This window comes from Microtus oregoni, unplaced genomic scaffold (genome assembly GCF_018167655.1).
Source record: "Microtus oregoni isolate MIOR12 unplaced genomic scaffold, Mior012 000048F_ref0000485, whole genome shotgun sequence".
Lineage (NCBI taxonomy): Eukaryota > Metazoa > Chordata > Mammalia > Rodentia > Cricetidae > Microtus > Microtus oregoni.
Genome location: NW_024543222.1, coordinates 13,300,922 through 13,322,943, shown reverse-complemented (window position 1 = coordinate 13,322,943; position 22,022 = coordinate 13,300,922). Strand labels below are relative to the sequence as shown.

Sequence of the window (22,022 nt, the reverse complement as noted above, 5' to 3'; positions counted from 1 at the left end):
TCCTGTAGCTGCTTTTATGAGAGTACCAAGAAAAGACACTCCCAGGGTGCCGCCACGGGCTAACCACATATGCCCACAAATGGACATCGGGAAAGATGATTTAGTACAAAGGGCGGCAGTGGCTACTGTAAAAGGTACCCATGTCATGACGACACACTTGAGGTGGCAGAGTAATGAACTGAATTACTGAAGTGCCTTCCTGCCTGGCGCTTCCTCTTACACTTCCCACAAGACCTTTAAACACATACACACTTTGCACAAACACTATTACCTGATTTACTTCCAGAAACACCAGGCTGCTTCTTGAGGTCTGACTTCAGCTTAGATGCCAGGATGAACCTCCTAAACCACTCTTCTTTTTCCCGGCCAGTTCTCCCAAAGAGATACAGTATCGGGTCTCTCTGGCTAGACTTTGTCCCCTCTTGAGGCTGGGGTGGCTTCTTAAGGTCTTCACTTGCCAGATCTTTCTCAGCAGGTGGCTTCTCCTCATAAGTGTCCCTGTCCGTCTGAGCCTTGGACATAAAGTCATCTTGCCGACCAAGTTCAATGCAAATGGGGTACTTTTTATTCCAGATTCGTTTGCGAGCCAGACTTTTAGGTACAAGATAAATCTATGGATAAAGACAAATGACGATTTACATATGAAAGACTGTCAGCCTTGTGCATCAATATCACATGTATCAGAAATATTAGCCTTTCTGAGCCTTTGACTAAAATGATAGAAGTTAAATTTCTCTTACCACTATAACCCAACTGTTGAACGCAGAATAAATTTTTAGAAATGACTTGTTATTCCTCAAAATTCTGAAGTGTACATATTTAAGAACTACACATGAGCTATAAATATCTTTCATTGTTAGGCAGCAGTAATGGAGTGTGACATTTAAATTATTATTATCATATGGTCTTGGATACCAACTCAGTTAATGGCCCTAGATGAATATTAAGGTGAGGGAAAAAGTATCTCTCAGCCTAGACAGGAAGTGTAGGTCAATGCTGGGAATCAACTCAAGGATGAATCTACATAGCAACTACTTTACATACTTCCATTACTGTGGAGGAACTTAAAGACCACTCACACTCGCTGTCTATATGTAATAGTAATAAATGTATATTTTCCACAAGCATAGAGACAATACCTTATCCAAATGCACTGGTGTGTACACTATGCTGATATTTCACAGAGCCTTTTATCAACACTTGGCACCACAACACATTGCTTTTAGACTACAAAATCCACTGGTGTTGGTCTCTCTCTCTCTCTCTCTCTCTCTCTCTCTCTCATTTTTTAGTGTATATGTAAAGGTGGCAGGTTGAGATAGGATTTCAAAGATGTAATCCAGCTCAGTCTGATCTCAAACTATATGGCCCAGGCTACATCATAGGGATCCTCCCACTTTGGCCTTCTGAGATTACAGGTTTGGGTCAGCATCCCTGGCCCCATAACCAGAATTTAAGGTAAAAATTCTGAGTGTGGTGAGTTCTTGCTTCTGGAGGTGTGGTCCATGGAGTTGCAGCAGCAGAAGCTCATAGAAATCAATGCTGCTGGCCCACACAGAGTGGCCCACACAGTTGCTGTCTGGGATGCTGTCCTATAATATACTGCTCCTTAAATAAGATCACAGGGTGGGTACAGATGAAAAGATTACAAATGTTTTTCATTCATTCAAGCTCTGCTTCGAGAATTACCCAGACTTACCTTGCTGTCTGTGAGGTCGTAGATTTTCTGGCTGATGTAGGTGACCTCAGGCTTTGTCTCATTGTAGCTCGCCCTCCTGGATATGTTTTTGTTGGGTTTTGAAAGCCTTAAGGTGCCACCCTCAAGCCGGACATAGACTGAGTGCGTCAACGTGGCGTGGTACGTTTCTGGATCATAGTTGTAAATCTCATTCATCCACCCCTGATGGAAAAACACCCTTATGAGTAAGAGTGAACAGTGTGAAGACAGTGAGTGTCCTGGATACCAGGACTGAAACTCACAGTGCACAGTGCTAACTTCCCAATGCTGAGGGCTAAGAAATAATCTGGTATGGTTTTGACGACAAAAAATTGGGGGAGGTAGAATGGTACTATCCACTATCCTAAATATAAGATTCTTTTCTCAAAGTTGCCAAGCAAGGAGACATTCAAGTCTTTTTTTTTTTTTTTTTTTTTTTTTTTGGTTTTTTTTTTCGAGACAGGGTTTCTCTGTGGTTTTGGAGCCTGTCCTGGAACTAGCTCTTGTAGACCAGACTGGTCTCGAACTCACAGAGATCCGCCTGCCTCTGCCTCCCTAGTGCTGGGATTAAAGGCGTGCGCCACCACCGCCCGGCAGACATTCAAGTCTTAATGTCATGGAGCAAGGCTCTTTGCCTAATCTCCCTTGGGAATGAGCACTGGTCTAGCCTGGCTTTTTTCTATTTGTGACAATGTAGCCCAGGCTAGCCTAGAACTTGTGATCCAGTCTGAGTGCTATGATTACCGGTATGGGCTACTATGCCTGGCTCCCAGATGGGCACTGTCTTTAGATTACATTTATTCATTTGCTTATCATATGTGTCAAAGACAACCTGCAGGCAGAGACAGGTCTTTCCTTCCACCACGTGGGACATCAAATGAACTCTATCAAGCTTGGCAACAAGTACCCTTACCCACTAAGCCATTTTACCAGCACCTAGCATAGTTTTCTAACTGAGCCAAGCTTCTGCTGTGCTCCGCCCACTTGCCAACAATCTTTGACATTCTGTAGATTGCATTAACTCCTGAACCATTCCGAGACTCAGAAACTTACTAGCCTATTTCAGTGACATTTTACAGGTACCTTATGGAAGGCATACGGTGAAGCAGATGAGTGAGGATCAGACAGCAAAGAAACAACCGGGTACAACCAGCATGTCAGTTATCACAATAAATTTTTTTTTTTTTGTTTTTTCGAGACAGGGTTTCTCTGTGGCTTTGGAGCCTGTCCTGGAACTAGCTCTGTAGACCAGGCTGGTCTCGAACTCACAGAGATCTGCCTGCCTCTGCTTCCCGAGTGCTGGGATTAGAGGCATGTGCCACCACTGCCCAGTTTACCACAGTAATTTAAATGAATGCAGCGGTGCTCCAGAGCCGGACCCAGTCTCGGACTGGTACAAATATAGTCATATGGTAGCTTGCTTTTGTTTTTTCCAAGTTTTAAAGACTTATTTTTAAGAATGTGTGGTTTGCCTGCATGTATCTATCTATGTGCATGCTTGGTGCCTGAGGAGGTTGGAAAAAAGGGTCAAAGTCCCTGGAACTGGAGTCATGGGTGGTTGTGCACCACCATGTAGGTGCTGAGAACCAACCCTGAGTCCTCTGCAAGAACAATAAAAGCTTTTAGCTGCTGAGCCATCACTCCAGCCTAGATTTGCTTGGCTTTTATGTATGTACATGTGTATGTCTGCACACACAAGTATGTGGGTATTCACAGAGGCCAGAAAAGGACAGCTAATCCTTCAGCTGGAGTTACTGCTCCTCCCCACCTCTCCAGGCCTCCACTCCCTTTCTTTGAGACAGGGTCTCATTAGGTTGCTCAGAGAACCTTGAACTTTTGATCCTCTAGCCTTGGCCTGAGTAGTGGGGGTTACAGACTTATGCCACCAGACCCAGTTTTACACATGGATCTCAAAACTTAGCTTTACACATATTGCAGTGCACAGAACACAAAAAGCATAAAATATAAGCAAAGAGGGGCTGGAGAGATGGCTCAGGGGTTAAGAGCACTGACTGCTCTTCCAAAGGTCCTGAGTTCAATTCCCAGCAACCACATGTGGCTCACAACCATCTGTAATGGGGTCTGGTGCCCTCTGCTGGCCTGCAGGCATACACACAGACAGAATATTGTATACATAATAAATAAATAAATATTTAAAAAAAATATAAGCAAAGAGTATCATATATACACATGAAAACAAGGAAATCCATCACTTTGTAATGTGCAGGTGAATACTTAAAACACCTAGAACTGGGAATGCCATTTCCACAGTAAATATGTGAGTCTCTCAGCAGGTAGATCTCTGTGAGTTCAAGGACTCCCTGGGCTAAAAGGCAAACAGAGCCAAGTAGCAGTGGCTCACACCTTTATTCTCAGCACTAGGGAGGTGGAGATGGGAAGTGATATGGTTGGGCTGAGAGAGAAATATAAGGCAGGAGACAGATCTCAGGGCATTCAGTCTGAGGATTCATAAAGACAGGATCTTACCCATTTGGTCTGAGCATTTGGAAAGTTAAGAACTCCAGTGGCTGGTTGCTCTGCTTCTCTGATCTTTCAGCTCTTAGCCCCTAATATCTAACTCTGGGTTTTTATTTATTAAAACTAACTAGAATTGTGTTACATCCTTTACACAATGCTCTTAAGCACTGATCTGGGCCATCTGTCCAGTCCCAGCAGTTGATACAAAGATTTTTTTTTAAATATTTATTTATTTATTTCTTATGTATACAATATTCTGTCTGTGTGTATGTCTGCAGGCCAGAAGAGGGCACCAGACCTCATTACAGATGGTTGTGAGCCACCATGTGGTTGCTGGGAATTGAACTCAGGACCTTTGGAAGAGCAGGCAATGCTCTTAACCACTGAGCCATCTCTCCAGCGCCCGATACAAAGATTTTTAAAGGCGTCCAGTGGCTGGGACATATCTATCTCAGTGGTAGAACACCAAAGAGTGAAGAATTGGGCCCTTATCATATTAGCCTATTAGAATGTAAGAGGTATCATCATGAAAGGGCAGCCCCAGTACAAGGCAACAATCACCCTTATCTGCGTGAGAGGTGAAGCTTATGAACCAGTCACACAGATTTACACAACTCAAGAGACTTGTTCTGCATGAGCTGGAGGATTTCATTCTCCTCTCTCTGAGTTACTGACCACGAGCAGCACTTACTCCCAAGCACAGTGTGAGCAAGCAGTGCTTACAGGAAGCAGTGCTCATGGGAACGGGATAGTCTAACATCTGAAAATGAACCAGCAATGATCCAAGAGGCACAAGCAATCCCCAACACAGAAGGACCGAGCAGATTGACTGCCAGAGCATCAGCTGGGGAAGAAGTAACTGTGTGAGAAGTGTAAAGTGTTCTTAAATTACATTGTTTGGAAAGTATGATGAAAATATGGCTCAGCAGACTTAACCTCTGATGAACAAAGAATAGAAGTCGTTCACTCCTATCTGATGTATCTGGCTGCAATAGTTTACCATAAACCCCTGAAAAGAAGGGTCTTCCACTAATATCAGTATTAGGGGTCCTAGATGAAATCTGGGTGCTTGTGACTGAGGACAAGGTTTAATGTCAAGTTTCATGTGCTCTGCCACTGATTTACTCCTCCCAGAAGAACAAATTTTACTGTTTTCAACATTCAGGAGTATAGTTTCCTAGGAATGGTGGCTGCAACTATCTAAATCTCAGCAGTCAGGCTTCTTTGTTTGAGTTGAAGGTCCACCTAGACTGTAATGTTTAGAAGTATCAACCGAAAGTATAAAACATACTGAACTGGTAAGAGAAATGACAAAGAATTTCTAGGTGGGAGTCCCCTCTGTATGCTGTGAATACCACTAGTTAATAAAGAAACTATCTTGGGCCTGCACAGGGAATAGAGGTAGGTAGGGAAAACTTAAACTGAATGCTGGGCAAAAGGAGGTAGAGTCAGGAGAAGCCACGGAGTCTCCACCGGAGACAGACATGCTAAAACTTTGCTGGTAGGCCACAATCTTGTGGTGATGCAGATTAATGGAATTAATGGAGATGGGTTAAATTAATATGTAAGCCAATAAGAAGCTAGAGCTAATGGGCCAAACAGTGGTTTAATTAATACAGTCTCTGTGTGATTTTCGGGCTGAGCAGCCAGGAACTAACAAGTGGCCTCCTTCAACATAAAATTCTTTTGTATCTTTAAACAGATTCTGAATTTTAAGGGCTCCTGTGGCAGCAGTGAACAGGGAAGGCACCTTACTGCCTCAAAGGTGGCCGAATGGTGATTCTGGGATAGAAGATTACACATCAGATTATTTTACTAACATAAAAATGAACTTACAATTAAAATAAATTCCCAAACAGCAAAAAAAAACAAATATTACAAGGTTTTTGTCTTTTTCTTTCTTGGTTGTGGGGGGGGGGGCACACGCGCACACGTATAATATTAGGAAGTATTCCTTAGCTTTTCTTCACCTTAGGTTTTGAGACAGGGTCTCTCACTAAACCTGGAATCTGTTGTTCAGCTAGAATAGCTGTCCCGAAAGACCTAAGATCTGTCTGTCTCTGGCCCCCAGTACTAAGTTACAGACATGCACTTCCGTGTCTAGCATTGTTTCACATGGGCAGTAGAGACATGTGTCCCCATGCCTGTTCTACAGTATTCCGCTAACTAAGCCACCTCCCCCACTTCCACCCCTCCTTTTGTAACATGGGGTCTCATCAGGCTGGTGCCAAACTTGCAGAGATCCTCCTACTTCTGCCTCTAGAGTACTGGCATTAGTGGCATGCACCACTGTGCCAAAAGTCTTTTTCTTAAGTTTGTTATTATGCTGAATTACATCCATTGTTGCAATGAATGCTGACTAAATATTGGCTCCATCTTGCATTGTAGGGATCAGTAACAACATTGTCATCATGTGTTGAAAGTGAATCATCCCAGTTCCTGAGAGCCAGTGTCTATACATTTCCAACTCCATGTTCAGTGACTTCACCCCAGGAGCCTGCTTGGTCATGGCGGAGATTTTTACATGAGAGAAACCAGGGGACAGTGCAAATCAGTACCCCCTCCTACCAGCCAATTTTCTCCATCTGTGTGTGTCTGTGTTGCCCAGGACAGGACTCTTTGAGTCTGCTGAACAGGCACTCTACCACTAGAAGTTTACCTTGAACCTTTACCTCCCCCCCCCTTTTTTTTTTGAGACAGGGTTTCTCTGTAGCTTTACAGCCTTTCCTGGTCCTGGAACTAGCTCTTGTAGACCAGGCTGGCCTCAAACTCACAGAGATTCGCCTGCCTCTGCCTTCTGAGTACTGGAATTAAAGGCGTGCGCCACCCTTTACCCTTTATTTATGTTCTTCAATTTGATTTGTTAATGTTTCTCTAAATTTATGAGGGTAAATAATCTAGTTTCATGCAAGGCCTTTAGTATTAGTAAGCATCCTAAGTTCGGCTTGGCTGGAAAGATGGTGCAGTGGTTAGACAGCCCATCCGTGGACTCAAGTTCAGGTACCAGCACCCACATACGGTGGCTCATAATCACCTGCAACTTCAGTTCCAGCGAACACAGCAATGTCTTCCAAAGGCAGCTGTATGCGAGCACACCTACTCACACACAGTCACAGACACACAACGAGAAGTAAAGCTTTGGGACTGCAGAGATGGCCCGTGATTGAGAGCATCGGTTCCCCTTGGAGAGGACCTGAGTTCAGCTGCCAGCACTGACATCAGGTGTCTCACAACGACCTATAAACTCCTGCCCCAGAGATCCAGTGCCCTCTTCTGACCTCCAAGGGCAACTAAACTCATGTGAAACTCTTCATTTCTCTTTTCCGGACATTTGTGTAGAATTTACATTATTAATTCTATTTGAGAGACTTTGCAAATGAACTTAGAGCTTCCTTTGTAATAAAGTTTTAAACCATGAATTTAATTTCTTTAACTTCTAATGGACTAGTCAAGTTATGTATATGTGTTGTTTGTTTTTTTAAATAAAGACTCATCTTGCACTTGTGATTCTCCTGCCTCTGTCGGCCTTCTGAATATAGGGATTACAGGAATGTGCCACCAGGCCTGCCTTATTTGTTGTTATTAACTTTTTTCTTTTAAAGTTTTTCAAGACAGGGTTTCTCTGTAGCTTTGGAGCCTATACTGGAACTCGCTCTGTAGACCAGGCTGACCTAGAACTCACTAAGATGCACCTGTCTCTGACTCCTGAGTGCTGGGATTAAAGGCATGTGCCACCACTGTATGGCTTCTAATGAAGTATTAAACAAAGGCGTGTTTCAAAGAATTTATTTTTACTAAGTTCTGAACGTCTGGCCATGTGATATTTCACTGCAATCTTTGGGTTTGTGTATGTGTGGGTTTGCCAGAGTGGAGGCCAGGTTAGGTTATATAGTCATATAAACATCACAAAATGCTAGGTGCCCTGCTTTGTCACTTGTGGCCTTATTCTCCTGAGACAGGGTCCCTCACCCCCTGGGACCAGGCTGGCACCCACACCTTGCTTTTTTTAAAATGGAGGCTGGAGAATCAAAGCCAGGTCTCATGCTTGCACTACAAGAGACCATGTCCTTCTCTGATTTTCCCATGTTTAGAGAGTCTGCGGTGACATCCTCTTTCAGTCCTGGTAATCTGCACTTCTCTCAGCGGCATATCATTAAACTTTGCCTACTGCTACAGCACCTTCTAAATCCTACACTCGCTGAAATACATTACATGCTGCATTTTTTAAATACCATTCAATTGGAAATATTTTCTAACTTCCCTTCCACACACTCTTTAGAAGTATGTTGCTTAATTTTCAAACGTTTGGGAATTTTTATGACCCTTTTCTGTTGTCGACTTCCAGTATAATTACACTATGGTCAGAGAGCATTCTCTCTATAATTTCTCCTTTGTTAACGAGTCAAAATATTGTTCACTTCTTTCATTTGAAGTACTTTTTGATGACATCATTGACCTGAGATTGTTTGCCATAGTCCTTAGCCACTGCACAGCTGCGACCAACCACTTTATGGGGTCTCCCTTCTCCATTCCCCCAGTTCTTGTTGCCACCAACCCTAATTTGGTTGACTATGGTACTAAGTGCAAAGCCTTCCTCCAACTTAACACATCTAGGCTTATCACATTGGATGTAAACACAAAGATGGACTTGGTACTAGCTTCATGAATTCCATGTGCTCAGGCATCATGGATGAAAGTGGTCTTCAAGACCTCTTCTAAAGCAGAATTGATGCCCATTACAGCTCCACCAGAACAGTGGGTTATAGGTGAGGCTGAATCCTGAAACCCAGGGCAGGGAGAAGGTAATTTCTTTTTTTCTTTTTCTCTGGGGCTTGGGGATTTGGGACAAGGTTTTGTGTAGCTCTGGCTGCCCTAGAACTTGATCTGTAGACCAGGCTGCCCTCAAACTCAGAGATCTGCCTGCCTCTGCCTCTGAAGTTCTGGGATCAAAGGCATGTGTCACCATGACCAGAGACAGTGTAACTTTTTTAAAAAAAACACTTGTTAGGTTTTATGTGCCAGGATATTTCTAGCTTTAGCTTCTTTTTTTTTCTTTTTTTTTAATGATACTTTATTTATTTATTATGTATACAATATTCTGTCTGTGTGTATGTCTGCAGGCCAGAAGAGGGCACCAGACCTCATTATAGATGGTTGTGAGCCACCATGTGGTTGCTGGGAATTGAACTCAGGACCTTTGTTAGAGAAGGCAGTGCTCTTAACCACTGAGCCATCTCTATAGCCCCCTAGCTTTAGCTTCTTGAGACCAGGTTCTTATTGTGTACACCAGACTGACCACAAGCTCAAGATTTGTCAGTCTTAACTTCTCTACTGCTGGGAATAACCTAGCATTTAGACCTGCACAGTTAAATTCCAAGGTTAGAGCCACGTACTGCTTTGCTTAGATTATTGACAACAGTTCTATGTACTGACACTGAGTAGAGTTTTCTCCAAATGTATTCTCTCTTCAAACACATATCTACAGAGAAACCTCTATCAAGTTTTCACCTTATTTCTTTGCTTTCCAGGTTGGGAAATCAGATAACTGACCAGAGGTGTGAGAGCTGGGCTCACACTGCCTGTGTTCCACAGGTCGGCCATGCTGCCTGCACTCTCTAACAAGCTGCACATCAATTCTATTCTTGTAACAGGTGAACAAAGGCAACCTTCCTCACCATGCTTCTGGGAGCTGGTTTGTCACGGAGCACCAGGCCCAGGAGCCTGAAGGGTAGGCCCCTCCCGAGCTCTGGCTCCACTCAGTAGAACATAGTTCAGTCATCAGAAAGCAGTTAGCCTCTACTGACAGCTCTGACAGATACAGGTCAGCCTCTTCGCTGGCCAAATACCAGGACAACCTGATTCAGAGGAACGAGAAGGAAGGGTGTTTGGACCCTAACTACACAGAGCAGAACCACGGAAACCTTACCTGCCAAGCACTCTGCTGTGGTGAGGTAAGGAGGCCAGCAGAGAGCCCAAGCGATGCATCACCCCTCAGTGCCCCCCACTTCAATGTCCCTTCAGTATGACCCAGGCCAATGCTCCTCCCACCCTCAGATGCCCAGCTGTGGTGGTTTCTTCTCTTTTCCTTCCCTTCCATCTCCAGATTTCCTCCATCCTGAAATGACATGTTCCTTTAATTCTGCTCACCAGATCTAGTTGAGGCTAAAGTCCATGGCTGCCAACACAAACACACACCACCCATGACCAGGATTCGGATTGGGCGTGCACTGTAGATAATCATTTGTTAGCTGCAGGAGACCCTATCACGCTCAAATTGGATTCTGTGAAAGGTTGCTTTTAAAATGCCCCGAGACTTCCGCAGTGCCAAAGGAACAGCTCAGGTTCCAACCCTGCCTCCAACACCTGCCAGCTACAAGGTGGGCGCTGCTCAGTCCTCAGACCCCCACCTTTCCATCCTGTAAGAGGGCTCAGCCTTCCTCTCTGTCTTCCTCACCCCAACTCATATTCTATGTGCAAACCACAACATTTCTCCATGTTGACAGTACTTTTGGGAGCAGAATTCACACAATAAAAATGAACAAATTTTAAGCATATTACTAATAAATATTCACAATAGTGCCTGGTACCTAGGCTCATATCGTGTCCCAGGAACTTCATGGCATTATCTTTTGTGCATGTGTTTACCTTTGTCAACTCCCTAGGACCACACATGCAACAAGGTTCACAACAGTAATGATCTGCCTCTTGATCAAGATTGGGACAGCTGGGACATGCCTCAGGTTTATCTGAAAAGATGTAGCCTCCCATCATGGCCCCATGACATGGTCCGATAGTCTGGGCAGTGCCTTGTCACCCTTCAGGTCATAGCTAAGATGACATCTCTCCCAGGAAGCTACCTTCATTCCTCACTGGACCTGTTAACTGACTGCTTTAATTAACTGAGCTGCAAACTCCATAGAGCAGGCAGAACAAGGTGCACCTCAGTACTAGCTAACGCCTCTTGACTGACCATATGAATGAAGCCTGATTCAGAAAGTAGCTATGAGGATTAAATGAAGTCCTTAGAACTCACAAGCAGAAGGGCTGGAGCTCTCCCTCCCCACACCAGCCCTTAAGTACAGTGTCCACTGCACTTCTGGGGACATCAAAGGAACAGCTGAGCAACTACTTGGTCACTGTCCTCACGGGAGGAATAGAAGTGGAGGTACATAACGTTTCATGGAGTAAGAAAATAAGGAGCTCAGAGCAAAAGGAACTGCTGCCGGATCACAGTAGACGGGCAACCCGGGCATGCACCGGCCTTGCTCAGGTCAAGATGCTGTCCAGACTCAACTCTGATCTGCTGCCCCCAGAGTCTACCCTGAGATACCCCAATACTTCAAACAAGATTTTCCTTGCAAAATGCAATTTCCCAACACAAATCGAATCACCTTTTCCTACAATAAGTTTGTCAACATTCCCCCGGGACTTGACTTACTCCCTCGATAAGCTGCATGTGAAATTTCCAGACTTGAACAGTCAGATATGCAACCTTGAGAGCAGCACAGAGCCCTACTCTGTCCCCCATGCAAACTGCTGACCCCTACTCACCTGTCCTCACATTCTTCACCCTAAACTTACCAAGTAAGGTATTTCTCCAACTCCATTTTGTTATGCAGCATGGCGTGGGCATAAAGATCTGTGACACACAGCTAGTGCCTCACTCCAAGATCTGCCATCTCTCCACTCACACTACTGAGGTGTCAGACAAGCCTCGTTTCTTTCTGAACCTGGAACCGTTCTAATGGAGACAGCGCACGCCTCTGGGACAATGACCTAGTCAGCAGGCTGCAGCTATCTGGCCCGCAGTCTGGTCCTGTGAGGGCATTTAGAAAAGGTTAGAGGTTTCTTCAATTCTCTGCTAGACTCAGAAGCCACGTTTGGCTGGCCGTGCAAACCATAACCTAGAGAGGGGTCCATTTAATTCTGGGAAAGATTAAAAGCTACAATTAACCTTTTACAAAATAATGAAGTCTAGAGAAACTGTTGTGCTCACTCTTAATCACAGTGCCAGGGAGGTGTTCAAGGCCAGTGCTCCCCCTGCTCAGCTTGATGTTGAGCTAAGCAGAGGAAAGCGTTGATCCTCTGGCCCCAGGAAGCAACGAGAGTCCTCTGTGTGGTGCCTGGGCTGACACCAGAAACACGGCAGCATGTTATTACCCTGCGGCTGCACTGGCACAGGGACTTGCTTGTCACTCGGATGCCTGCTCATCCCTTCATCTATCAAAAGAGAGGCCTTAAAGAGAAAAGGCTGATGCCACGACCTGAGGCCACCACTGCTGACATCCACCTCTGAAATGAACTTCCTTTGCCCACAAATGAAACAAATAGAACTCTGAACTAACTGGGGTTAGCCCCCTTTCGATACATTGAAGCTTAAGAACCAGAGTCACCTATTAAAACAGCATTAAAGATCCTAGGGTTGGAGACTAGGGAAGAAAGAGTCTAACACACACTTTTGAACTTTGGTACAATTTTAATTTTACCCAACAAAGATAAAGCAAACCTACAGACACACAAAATTCATATGAGGAGTGATAGCCTCAAGCAGCCAGCCAATATTTAAAATACATAATACTGAATGAAAGACACGATAGAGAAAGAGGAGGGGACTCCATTAGCAGAGCATCAATACTGTCCACAGCCTCCAACTGACTGCTTCAAGGTCACCTTCACAGCCCACCACTGGAATCACTGGCGTCCTGGCTAAGCCACAGACTTTATCCGAGCCTTTCTATCCTCCACAGGAACATCTCCCAAGCTCATGTGAGTTTTTAATTGTAATGCATTTTATTATAGAGCACTGGCGGGATGTAACAGAGCAGGAGATAAGAAGCACTCAGATTAGGAGACAAATTAAATGATCTTAGATGAACCACTGAGATAACCAAGGTCCTATTTATGTTCATACATAATAAACATCAGATATGGCTTGTTAATAATAGATCAGCAAACAAATAAGATGGTAGCCTCCAGCTTTCCAGATCGCCTGTCCTATCAGTCAAGCAATTTCTGAATATGTGCCAACAATATTTACCTTCACTTATAATTCATACACAATAAATAAAAAAGAGGACAAAATTCACCTTTTTTACCAATTTTTACTATAGTCATGCTACTGTCATGCTACCTTTTTAAACTTTTAGTTTTATTTCTCTCTCGCGCTCCCTCCCTCCCCCTCTTGTGTGTGTGTGTGTGTGTGTGTGTGGCGTGTGTGTGTGTGTGTGTGTGTGGCGTGTGTGTGGCGTGTGTGTAGTGTGTTTCAGAGGACCACTCTGGAACAGATTCTCTCCTTGTACCTTTTCTGTCCTTTGGATCTGAGGTCATCAGGCTTGTGTGGCAAGGGCTTTATGGATTGAGCTATTTCCCCAGCCTCTCCTCACACCATCTTTAGCTGACAACCTAAGGCACCACATATATTCTTAGACTGAAGCTTAGTGTTAGTAATAATGGATATAAACCTATATTTCATGATCAACTAGATAATTTCTGATGTTTATAGCCAAAGGTCATATGATCATCTATGTGTCAACTATCACAAAGCTTTGTCACTTTTTTTTAACCTAGAAAGAGGCAAAAATACAGATAAAAACAAAAAAACTAACATTTTCTTTTTAATAACTGTATACCACTGAGAGAAGGGGAGGAACAAAGCAGTGAGTTAAGAAGACTGGCCTGGGCTCCAACACCACACACACACCTGCACCTGTGCATACACACATGCATATGCACTCAACACCTAACACTCACACACTGAACACACAACACTCACACACATACACACACTAAACGCACAACACATATACTCGATACACACAACACTCACACACTGAACACACATGCAACACTCATTTACACACATACACTAACACAACACACACATATCCTCAATACATACAACACACTCACATACACAACACTCATACACAACATACACACATACGCAACACACATATAACACACACTCAACACACGACACACAGACATTCAACACAAACACCACTCACACACACATGCCCTGGAACCACTTTGGGTAACGGCAAACTTTTCCTGGAAGGCTAACGACTGTACAGTAAGAACAATCTTCTGAGGATTTTGCACTTTTCTTCTGAAGGGAAGAGGACAGGATTCACTTTAGACAGGGTCACTCTTAGCCCAGGCTGGCCTGCAACTATGTATTATTGGTGCTGTGGAATAATGCTCTTGTGCATAAAGATTTGTCACCCACATTGATTCAATAAAACCAGTAGCCAGGCAGGAAGTAGAGGTGGGACAAACAAACAAGGAGAATTCTGGGACGAGGGAAGGCAGAGATGAAGTTGCAAACCATCTCAGAGGAAGAAAGTTGAGAATGCCTTACTGAGAAAAGGTACCAAGTCATTTGACTAAACATAGATAAGAATTACAGGTTAATTTAAATATAAGAGCTAGTTAATAATAAGCCTGAGCTAATAGGCCCAACAGTTTATAATTAATATAAGCCTCTGTGAGTTTCTTTGGGACTGAACAGCTGCAGGACCAGGCAGGACAGAAACTTCTGTCAACATCTTGGCTTGGTTTGAACTTGTGGTTCTCCTACCTCAGCTTCCCACATGCTAAAATTTCAAGCTATAATGCCCAACTTGTACTTTTCTAAATATAAATATCAAATATAAACTTAGAGGTGAAAACATAGGTGGCATTTTTCAGTTAATGCCTTACTATTCTAAAAAAAAAAAACAACACACAATTTGAGAAGTCTTTAGCCCATCGCACTCACAATCTTTCTTTACTCCATGGCTGATACCCAGAACAGAAGCAAAGAGGATGCTCCTAGGATAACTATCTAGAACCCAATCATTTCTAGGATCTATGTGTTTATGCACAGTTGAACCAGAATATTAGCCAGTCATATAGTAAATTAGTGAACTGAAAATTGGCAAAAAGACTGGGTGTGGTGGTGTGCACCTCTAATCCAACACTCTAGAGGCAGAAGTAGATAGATCTATGTGAGTTCAAGGTTAGGCCAGCCTGGTCTACATAGTGAGTTCAAGAACAATCATGATGGACTCTGTTGGAAGGAAGAAAGGGAGGGAGAGAAGGAGGGAGGGAGGGAGAAAGGGAAGAACTTGGCTAAGTGTAGTGTTATTGTAAGTGGTACTGGGTAGGTGTGAAGAACCATTATATTAATAATGTCTCCTTACTTATGTATATGCTTAAAATTTTTTTATAATAAAAGTTAGCACTCGGGAGGCAGAGGCAGGCGGATCTCTGTGGGTTTGAGGCCAGCCTGGTCTACAAGAGCTAATGCCAGGACAGGCTCCAAAGCTACAGAGAAACCCTGTCTCAATAAATAAATAAATAAATAAATAAATAAATAAATAAATAAGTTAAAAAGTAAAAGTCCAAAAAACAAGTTCTGGGGTCACCTATCATCATTAACTACACTGTGCCTGTGGAATTCAGGAATACTCCATACAGTTACCTTTAACCAACCTTAAAACACAAGGTACAGTTAGGTGGTGGTGGCACACGTCTTTAATCCCAGCACTTGAGAGGCAAAGGCAGGTGAATCTTTGAGTTGGAGGCTAGCCTGGTCTACAGAGTGAATTCCAGGATAGCCAGGGCTACACAGAGAAACCCTGTCTCAAAAAACAAACAAACATAAAAACACAAGTTGCATGCCTACATGTGAGGCATTTGCACAGAAGCACCTCACCTGAATTCTTTTCAAACCATGTGTGTGATGGAGGGTGTCTGCACTGGAGGGCAGGTGCTTGTGGGGGTCAGAAGAAGGCATCAGATTCCCTAGAGCTGGAGTTACAGCCTGCTGTGAGTCAACCAACACAAATGCTAGGAGTGGAACTCAGGTCCTCCACAAGAGGGGGTAGGGCTTTATAACCCCTCAGCCATCTCTCCAGAGCCTGAACAAGGTGCACTAGGAATTAGCCATGTTTATAAAAGCCACACATAAAAAGTCAAGTGATCTATTACAGAAGCAGAAGAGAAAATGCTTCTATAGTTCTTACACCTACTTACCACCAGAAAGCAAAACTAATTTGGGAGGGGAGGCAGGTTAGGAACTAAACGATGCTAGACAAGTGTTCTACCAACCAGCTATACTCCAGTTCCTTCCCACCCCCACCCCTGGAGCTGAGGATTGACCCTACGGCCAGCAAGCATTCTACCTGCCACTGAGCTAAGTCCCAACCCCTTGTTGATTTGTTAAGATTTCTTTTCTTCCCTCAGGAAGCAGAGGCAAGCAGATCTCTACAAGTTTAAGCTAGTCTACACAGCAGGTTCCAGGCTTGCCAGGGTTACATAGTAGGACCCTGCCTAAAATAAACAAAAAGGTGTGTGTATGTATACACATTAAATTATGCTATGTGTATGTTCAGGTGCAACAGAGGTCAGAATAGGATTATCAGATCTCTTGGCACTGGAGTTACAGGTGCTGGGAACTGAACTCAGGTACTCTGGAAGAACATAAAGAGCTCTTAACCACTGAGCTATCTCTCCAGCCCAGCTTTCGTTTTTTTTAAAATATTTATTTATTTATTATGTATACAATATTCTGTCTGTGTGTATGCCTGCTGGCCAGAAGAGGGCACCAGACCTCATTACAGATGGTTGTGAGCCACCATGTGGTTGCTGGGAATTGAACTCAGTACCACCTTTGGAAGAGCAGGCAATGCTCTTAACCTCTGAGCCATCTCTCCAGCCCAGCTTTCGGTTTTTTGAGACCACCTTGGCTTCTGACTCAAGATCTTCCCTCAGTCTCCCATGTGCCAAAATCACTGTTCTGGCTCCAAAATCACTCCTGATGTTCCTTCCTGTTGTGGGTTTTGCCTGAGATAGGCTCTAATGTCGCCCAAGCTGTCTTTGAACTTGCTATGTATCTAAAGTTGGCCCTGAACTCCTGATCCTCCTGCCTCTCACCATGTTGGGATTACAGGCAAGTTGCATGGTGCAAAATTACTCCTTTATATATCAAAACCAAATCCTGTATTTTATTAAAAACAACCCGTCCCTCTTATTATATCTAATGCTGCCAAACAAAGGCTTCCCAAGATTCATTTTTATTAGTCTCTGCAAAGGCAAAAATAATTTTAGTCAACCCTCTAGGCAGTCCTTACTCTGGGAACAGACATCCTACTGCTCTGGAGTGGGGAACTTGCTCATGAATATAATTCAAAACTGCATCTGAGTCACACTCCAGCATAAATCCAAGAACCTTATGGAATCTTGGGAAGTTTTTCATTATAAACAAGTGGGAAAGTTGACATGTATGATAGGCACTGGATGAAATACACCCCTGGCCAAGGGACAATACATGCTCAGGAGGCCCACCCAATTTGGTTGGGAATGATCCATAGCAATCCTAAGGGCAACGGCTAACTAACACCCAGCCTTCCAGGTCCTGACACACTCCTTTCAGGGATTCCAGCCCAGGACATTTAGCTGAGCACCCAAAATATCAACTACAGAAGCATATGATAAAGAGGGATTTGCACTGTGACATTCTTGGAGCCCATGGCACACAAGAGCTGCCTTGAGTTACCTTACCCAGCCCATCAGGTTTCATGTCTGGTAGCTGCTGTCTTCATGCTTCTGTGTCCCTAGGCTAGGTGCCCGAGGAAGTCCTTCTCCTACCGGCTGTTTCTCATTTGCCTCAACTCCCACACCTTAAAATAAGCATGCTCTGGTCCAGGAGTTCTGTAGCCTTTGTGACAGTCCGTGGGTTCCACAGAGGCCCTTTTTCTCTGTGCTTCAGTCAGTATGACTGACGATCAGTTGGGCTGGGAGTAAACGGTGTACTGTGCCCCCAGTCAGGCAAAGCTGTCTTTGAAAATAGCTACTACTTGGCTGCAGGATGGCCTTTTGGATTAGTGACTCCATACTGACCACCGGTAAAGCACCATGTTTTGTATGTGCTTAAATGTTTGTTTATTGTATGCACGTGTTTGTGTATGTGGGGAACTACGTGTACACATAGAAGTTGGAAGACAACTTCTTGCAGGGGCTGGTTCTCCCCCTCTACCATGTGGATTCTAGGTTGTCAGGCTTGGTAGCACTTGCTAAGCCACCTCGCTTAAATACATGTCTACAGTATGGATGCAATTATACTGGAACATCTGCCCTTTTCTGTCTCATCATCTGAACTCACAAAAAAGAGAAACTATTGTGCTCCTAACATTGTTCATAGGGCCAATAATGGAGCCAGACTGCCCCATGAAGGCTGGAAGTATTTCCTACCAATGAAAACCGATATGACCCAGAAGCTTAAAAACATGTGTTCTCCTCCAATAGTCTCTTAAGTTTGATTTTGTTGAGAAAGGGTATCCCTAGGTAGCCCACGATAGCTTTAAACTTGTGATCCTCAAGCCTCAGGCTCTCAAGTGCTAAAATAGCCCACGAACAATCCAGTTCCAATTCAACTGGTTCACAGACGAAGGTGGCTTATAGGTGTGTGCAAGCTATGGCCCAAAGGCCATTGCACCCAGGATAGCTATGAGTATGGCTCAACACATTTGCAGATGACAAAGTCATTGCAATATCAAAAAGTTGGACACTCCTGGAATCTTACGGCATGGAATATGCAGGATAGGCCTTACGGCCTACTGTAAAGTTTCGGGAGTGTTTTAAGTTTCCATACTTGCCCTCAAGATTGCATCACTTTATTCGTTACAAAACCTAACAGTAACAGATCCATGGGAAATAACTCAAACCAGATAACTAATAGCTCAAACTAAACTATTCAACAAGGAGATATTTCTACTCACCAGACACAGGCCTACAGATTGGAATATTCAATCTGCATTATGTATTCATTTTATTGTTTGAATTCCTTTGGTGGTACTGGGGGTTGAACCTAGAACCTGCAGGTGTGTGGGTACCATTGAGCTACATCCCCAGGTCTTTTTTTCACTAAGTTATCCAGGGTGACCTCAAACTTACTTTGCAGCCCAGGTAAGCCTTGAACTTGGATCCTCTAACCTCAGCCTCCTATGCAGCTGGGATCACAGGGCTGTGCCACGAGGCCCAGTTCCATCAATACACTTTTTAAAGTGTACTTTTCATTTAGAGCAGAGGCAAAGTCCAAGATAGTGTCACGTCTATTCGGCTTCTGGGGTGGGGAAGGGTAGGCTGCTCCACCCAGGAGTAAGGTAGTAAGAGAAGATGGGCTCATGAAGAAGAAAGATACCTGTTCGAGAGACAAAAAGGGAAAGTATCTGGCTGGCTGCAGAGCAACTTGCTCTGGTGATAACTAACCCACTCTTATAGAAGCTACATTCATCCTGTCATGAGGATAGAACTCTCATGATCCAATTACTTTTTTTCTCCTTTTGAGACAAGGTCCTGCTATTTGCCTAGGCTAGTCTAGAACTTATGTAGTCCAAGTTGGCTTTGAGCTTGTGATGCTCCTACCTCTCTGCCTCCCAAGTGATGGAGTTACCGGTATGGACCACAACAAGGTCTCCTGAAATCTAAACTGGTTTCAACTTCTACATATCTTGGGTGACCTTGAACTTGCAAGTGTCCAGCCTACACCTCCATAGTGCTGCTGGGTGGTGGTGGCACACATCTTTAATCCCAGCACTTGGGAAGCAGAAGCAGGCAGATCTCTGGGAGTTCGAAGCCAGCTGGTTTACAAGATCTAGTTCCAGGACAGGCTCTAAAACTACAGACAAAACCTGTCTTACAAAATAAAATAAAACCAAAACAAAACATAGTGTTACAAGTGCTGGGATTATAGGCATGTACCACCATACCCAACTTCTAATTATCTCTCAACACAGTTACAATGGAAATTAAATTTCAACCTGCATTTCACTGGGAGTAAACCACAACCAAACCATGGCTCCTGTATTACTTCACAGGCACAGACAGACCTGGAAGTAGAAGAGGAGTTGGGCTTGGCTGGCTGATGTAGGCCTTCAGGGTCAGCGTTGGCAGTTCTAACCTGGCCCCACTTCCACTGACTAAATTCTTACTCATTCACAGACCCACGACTCACCTAACACACAGTGGGTGCTGAGGACACACATGGCTGATGAACATACCCTATGCCATTGTGAAGCACACAGCTCCATGGAAGCCAGACAGTAAGCATGTGACATGTGACTACAGCTAGACGGAAGTGAGCCAGAAGCTGCCTGCCCAGGGTATTTCCATTGTAGAGGCCTGGGTAACTAAGTTCACCCAGTGCAGTATGAACAGATGAGAGATGTCACTTCTAGGTCTAGACATATAAGTAGGTATGTTTTTCCTTTATGCCAAAACACCGCATGAAATAACTCTTAACCCCTATGACGGGGCTTGGTCAACTGTAAAGACAGCCACATGAATCTATTGCTCTGCTATCTACGGCTACTTCTCTGCTGCAGTGAGACTATACTGTTCACACTCAAAGATACTTACTACCTTTGAAGAAAAAGGTGGAAGAACAGGACAGCAAAAGTCCAGGGCCCCTGAATGGACAAGTATAGGGGCCACCGACCCGCCTACAACACCCATATTCTGCTGTGTGCTCAAGAGACAAACTGCCTGTGTTTGACTCAAGCTGGCATTTGGAGAGTAGAGCACACAAGTCCAGTGAGAAACACAAGATGGAAGGCCAAAGCTGGACTCAGGACACTTCCCTTTTCTCATCACATTAGGGTCCAAATCCCCAAGGGGAAAAAATGGCCTCACTCCAAAAAAAAAAAAAAAAGCTCCTGAATCACTTGCATTGACAATTCGCAGCCCAAATAACGCCCTTCTAACACACAGCAATGTTCCTTCCCTACACTTGATTTTTAATTATTTAATTTTTATTTTATGTGCATTGGTGTTTTGCCTGCATGTATGTCTGTGCGAGGGTCTTAGAAGCCCTGGAATTGGAGTTACAGTTGTAAGCTGCCAAGTGGGTGCTGGGAATTGAACCCAGGTCCTCTGGAAGAATAGTCAGTGCTCTTAATCACTGAGCCATCTCTCCAGCCCCTCTACACTAGATTTTTAAGGGATTTAATTATTGTGTTTGTGTATACAGGCATTTTGCCTAGATGTATGTCTGTGCACCACATACATGTCTAGTGCCCTCAGAGGTGAGAACGGAGCACTGAATCCCCTGGGGCTTGAGTTACAGATGACTGTGAGTTACCTTTCAGGTTGGGAACTGAACCTGGGTCCTCTGCAAGTGAGTCACCACTCCAGCCCAGTGTCCCCTTTTCTTTTCTTTTCTTTTCTTTTCTTGGTTTTTCAAGACAGAGTTTCTTTGTGTAGCATTGGAGCCTGTCCTGGAACTCACTCTGTAGCCCAGGCTGGCCTCGAACTCATAGAGATCCACCTGCCTATGACTGGGATTAAAGGTGTGTGACACCACCACACGGCTAGGCTAGTGTCCCATTTTCTAAACAGCATATTTAGCCAGTCTCTAAAAGCAGCAGTACACACCAAGTAAGAGTCCAGGCTAAAATACAGTTATACATATTAGTAATGAAAACATTTCAAGCAAGTTATGGGCCAATGTAAAGAAGAATTAACACAATCCATTGTGAGGTATTGGCAGGATGGGAACTGGGTCTGACCTTGAGTTTGGGTGGTAGGGCCTTTGAAAAGTGACAGATTAGATAAAGCCACCAATGGAAGCCCAGGATTGAAATCTGGTGGCTCTGAAAGACAGGGAAGAATACCAGTCCAGTGTCCCCTGTCACCCAGGAAGGATGGCCCATGTGCCTCAGCACTCTGTCAGGAAGAAGGCCTTTCCCAGATAAGTCCTTCAACTCTGGGCTACAACCATAAGCCAAAATAACAACCTTTCTTCCCTCAAATTTAAAAGCATCCTGCCTTTGCTTCCCAAATGCTG

The 22,022-nt window shown here is 44.1% G+C and overlaps 1 protein-coding gene across 2 annotated transcripts in view; it reads right to left on the bottom strand.

Annotated features, from left to right (window-relative positions):
• Window positions 1-22,022, bottom strand: part of Tex2 (testis expressed 2) — a 118,948-nt gene that overhangs the window by 43,162 nt on the left and 53,764 nt on the right. For both annotated transcript variants that reach the window (XM_041635785.1, XM_041635786.1), the window contains exons 3-4: window positions 1,700-1,900; window positions 272-611 (exon numbers count right to left, since the gene is read on the bottom strand). In XM_041635785.1, coding sequence (XP_041491719.1) covers window positions 272-611; window positions 1,700-1,900 — 541 coding nt within the window. The remainder of the gene's footprint in view (window positions 1-271; window positions 612-1,699; window positions 1,901-22,022) is intronic.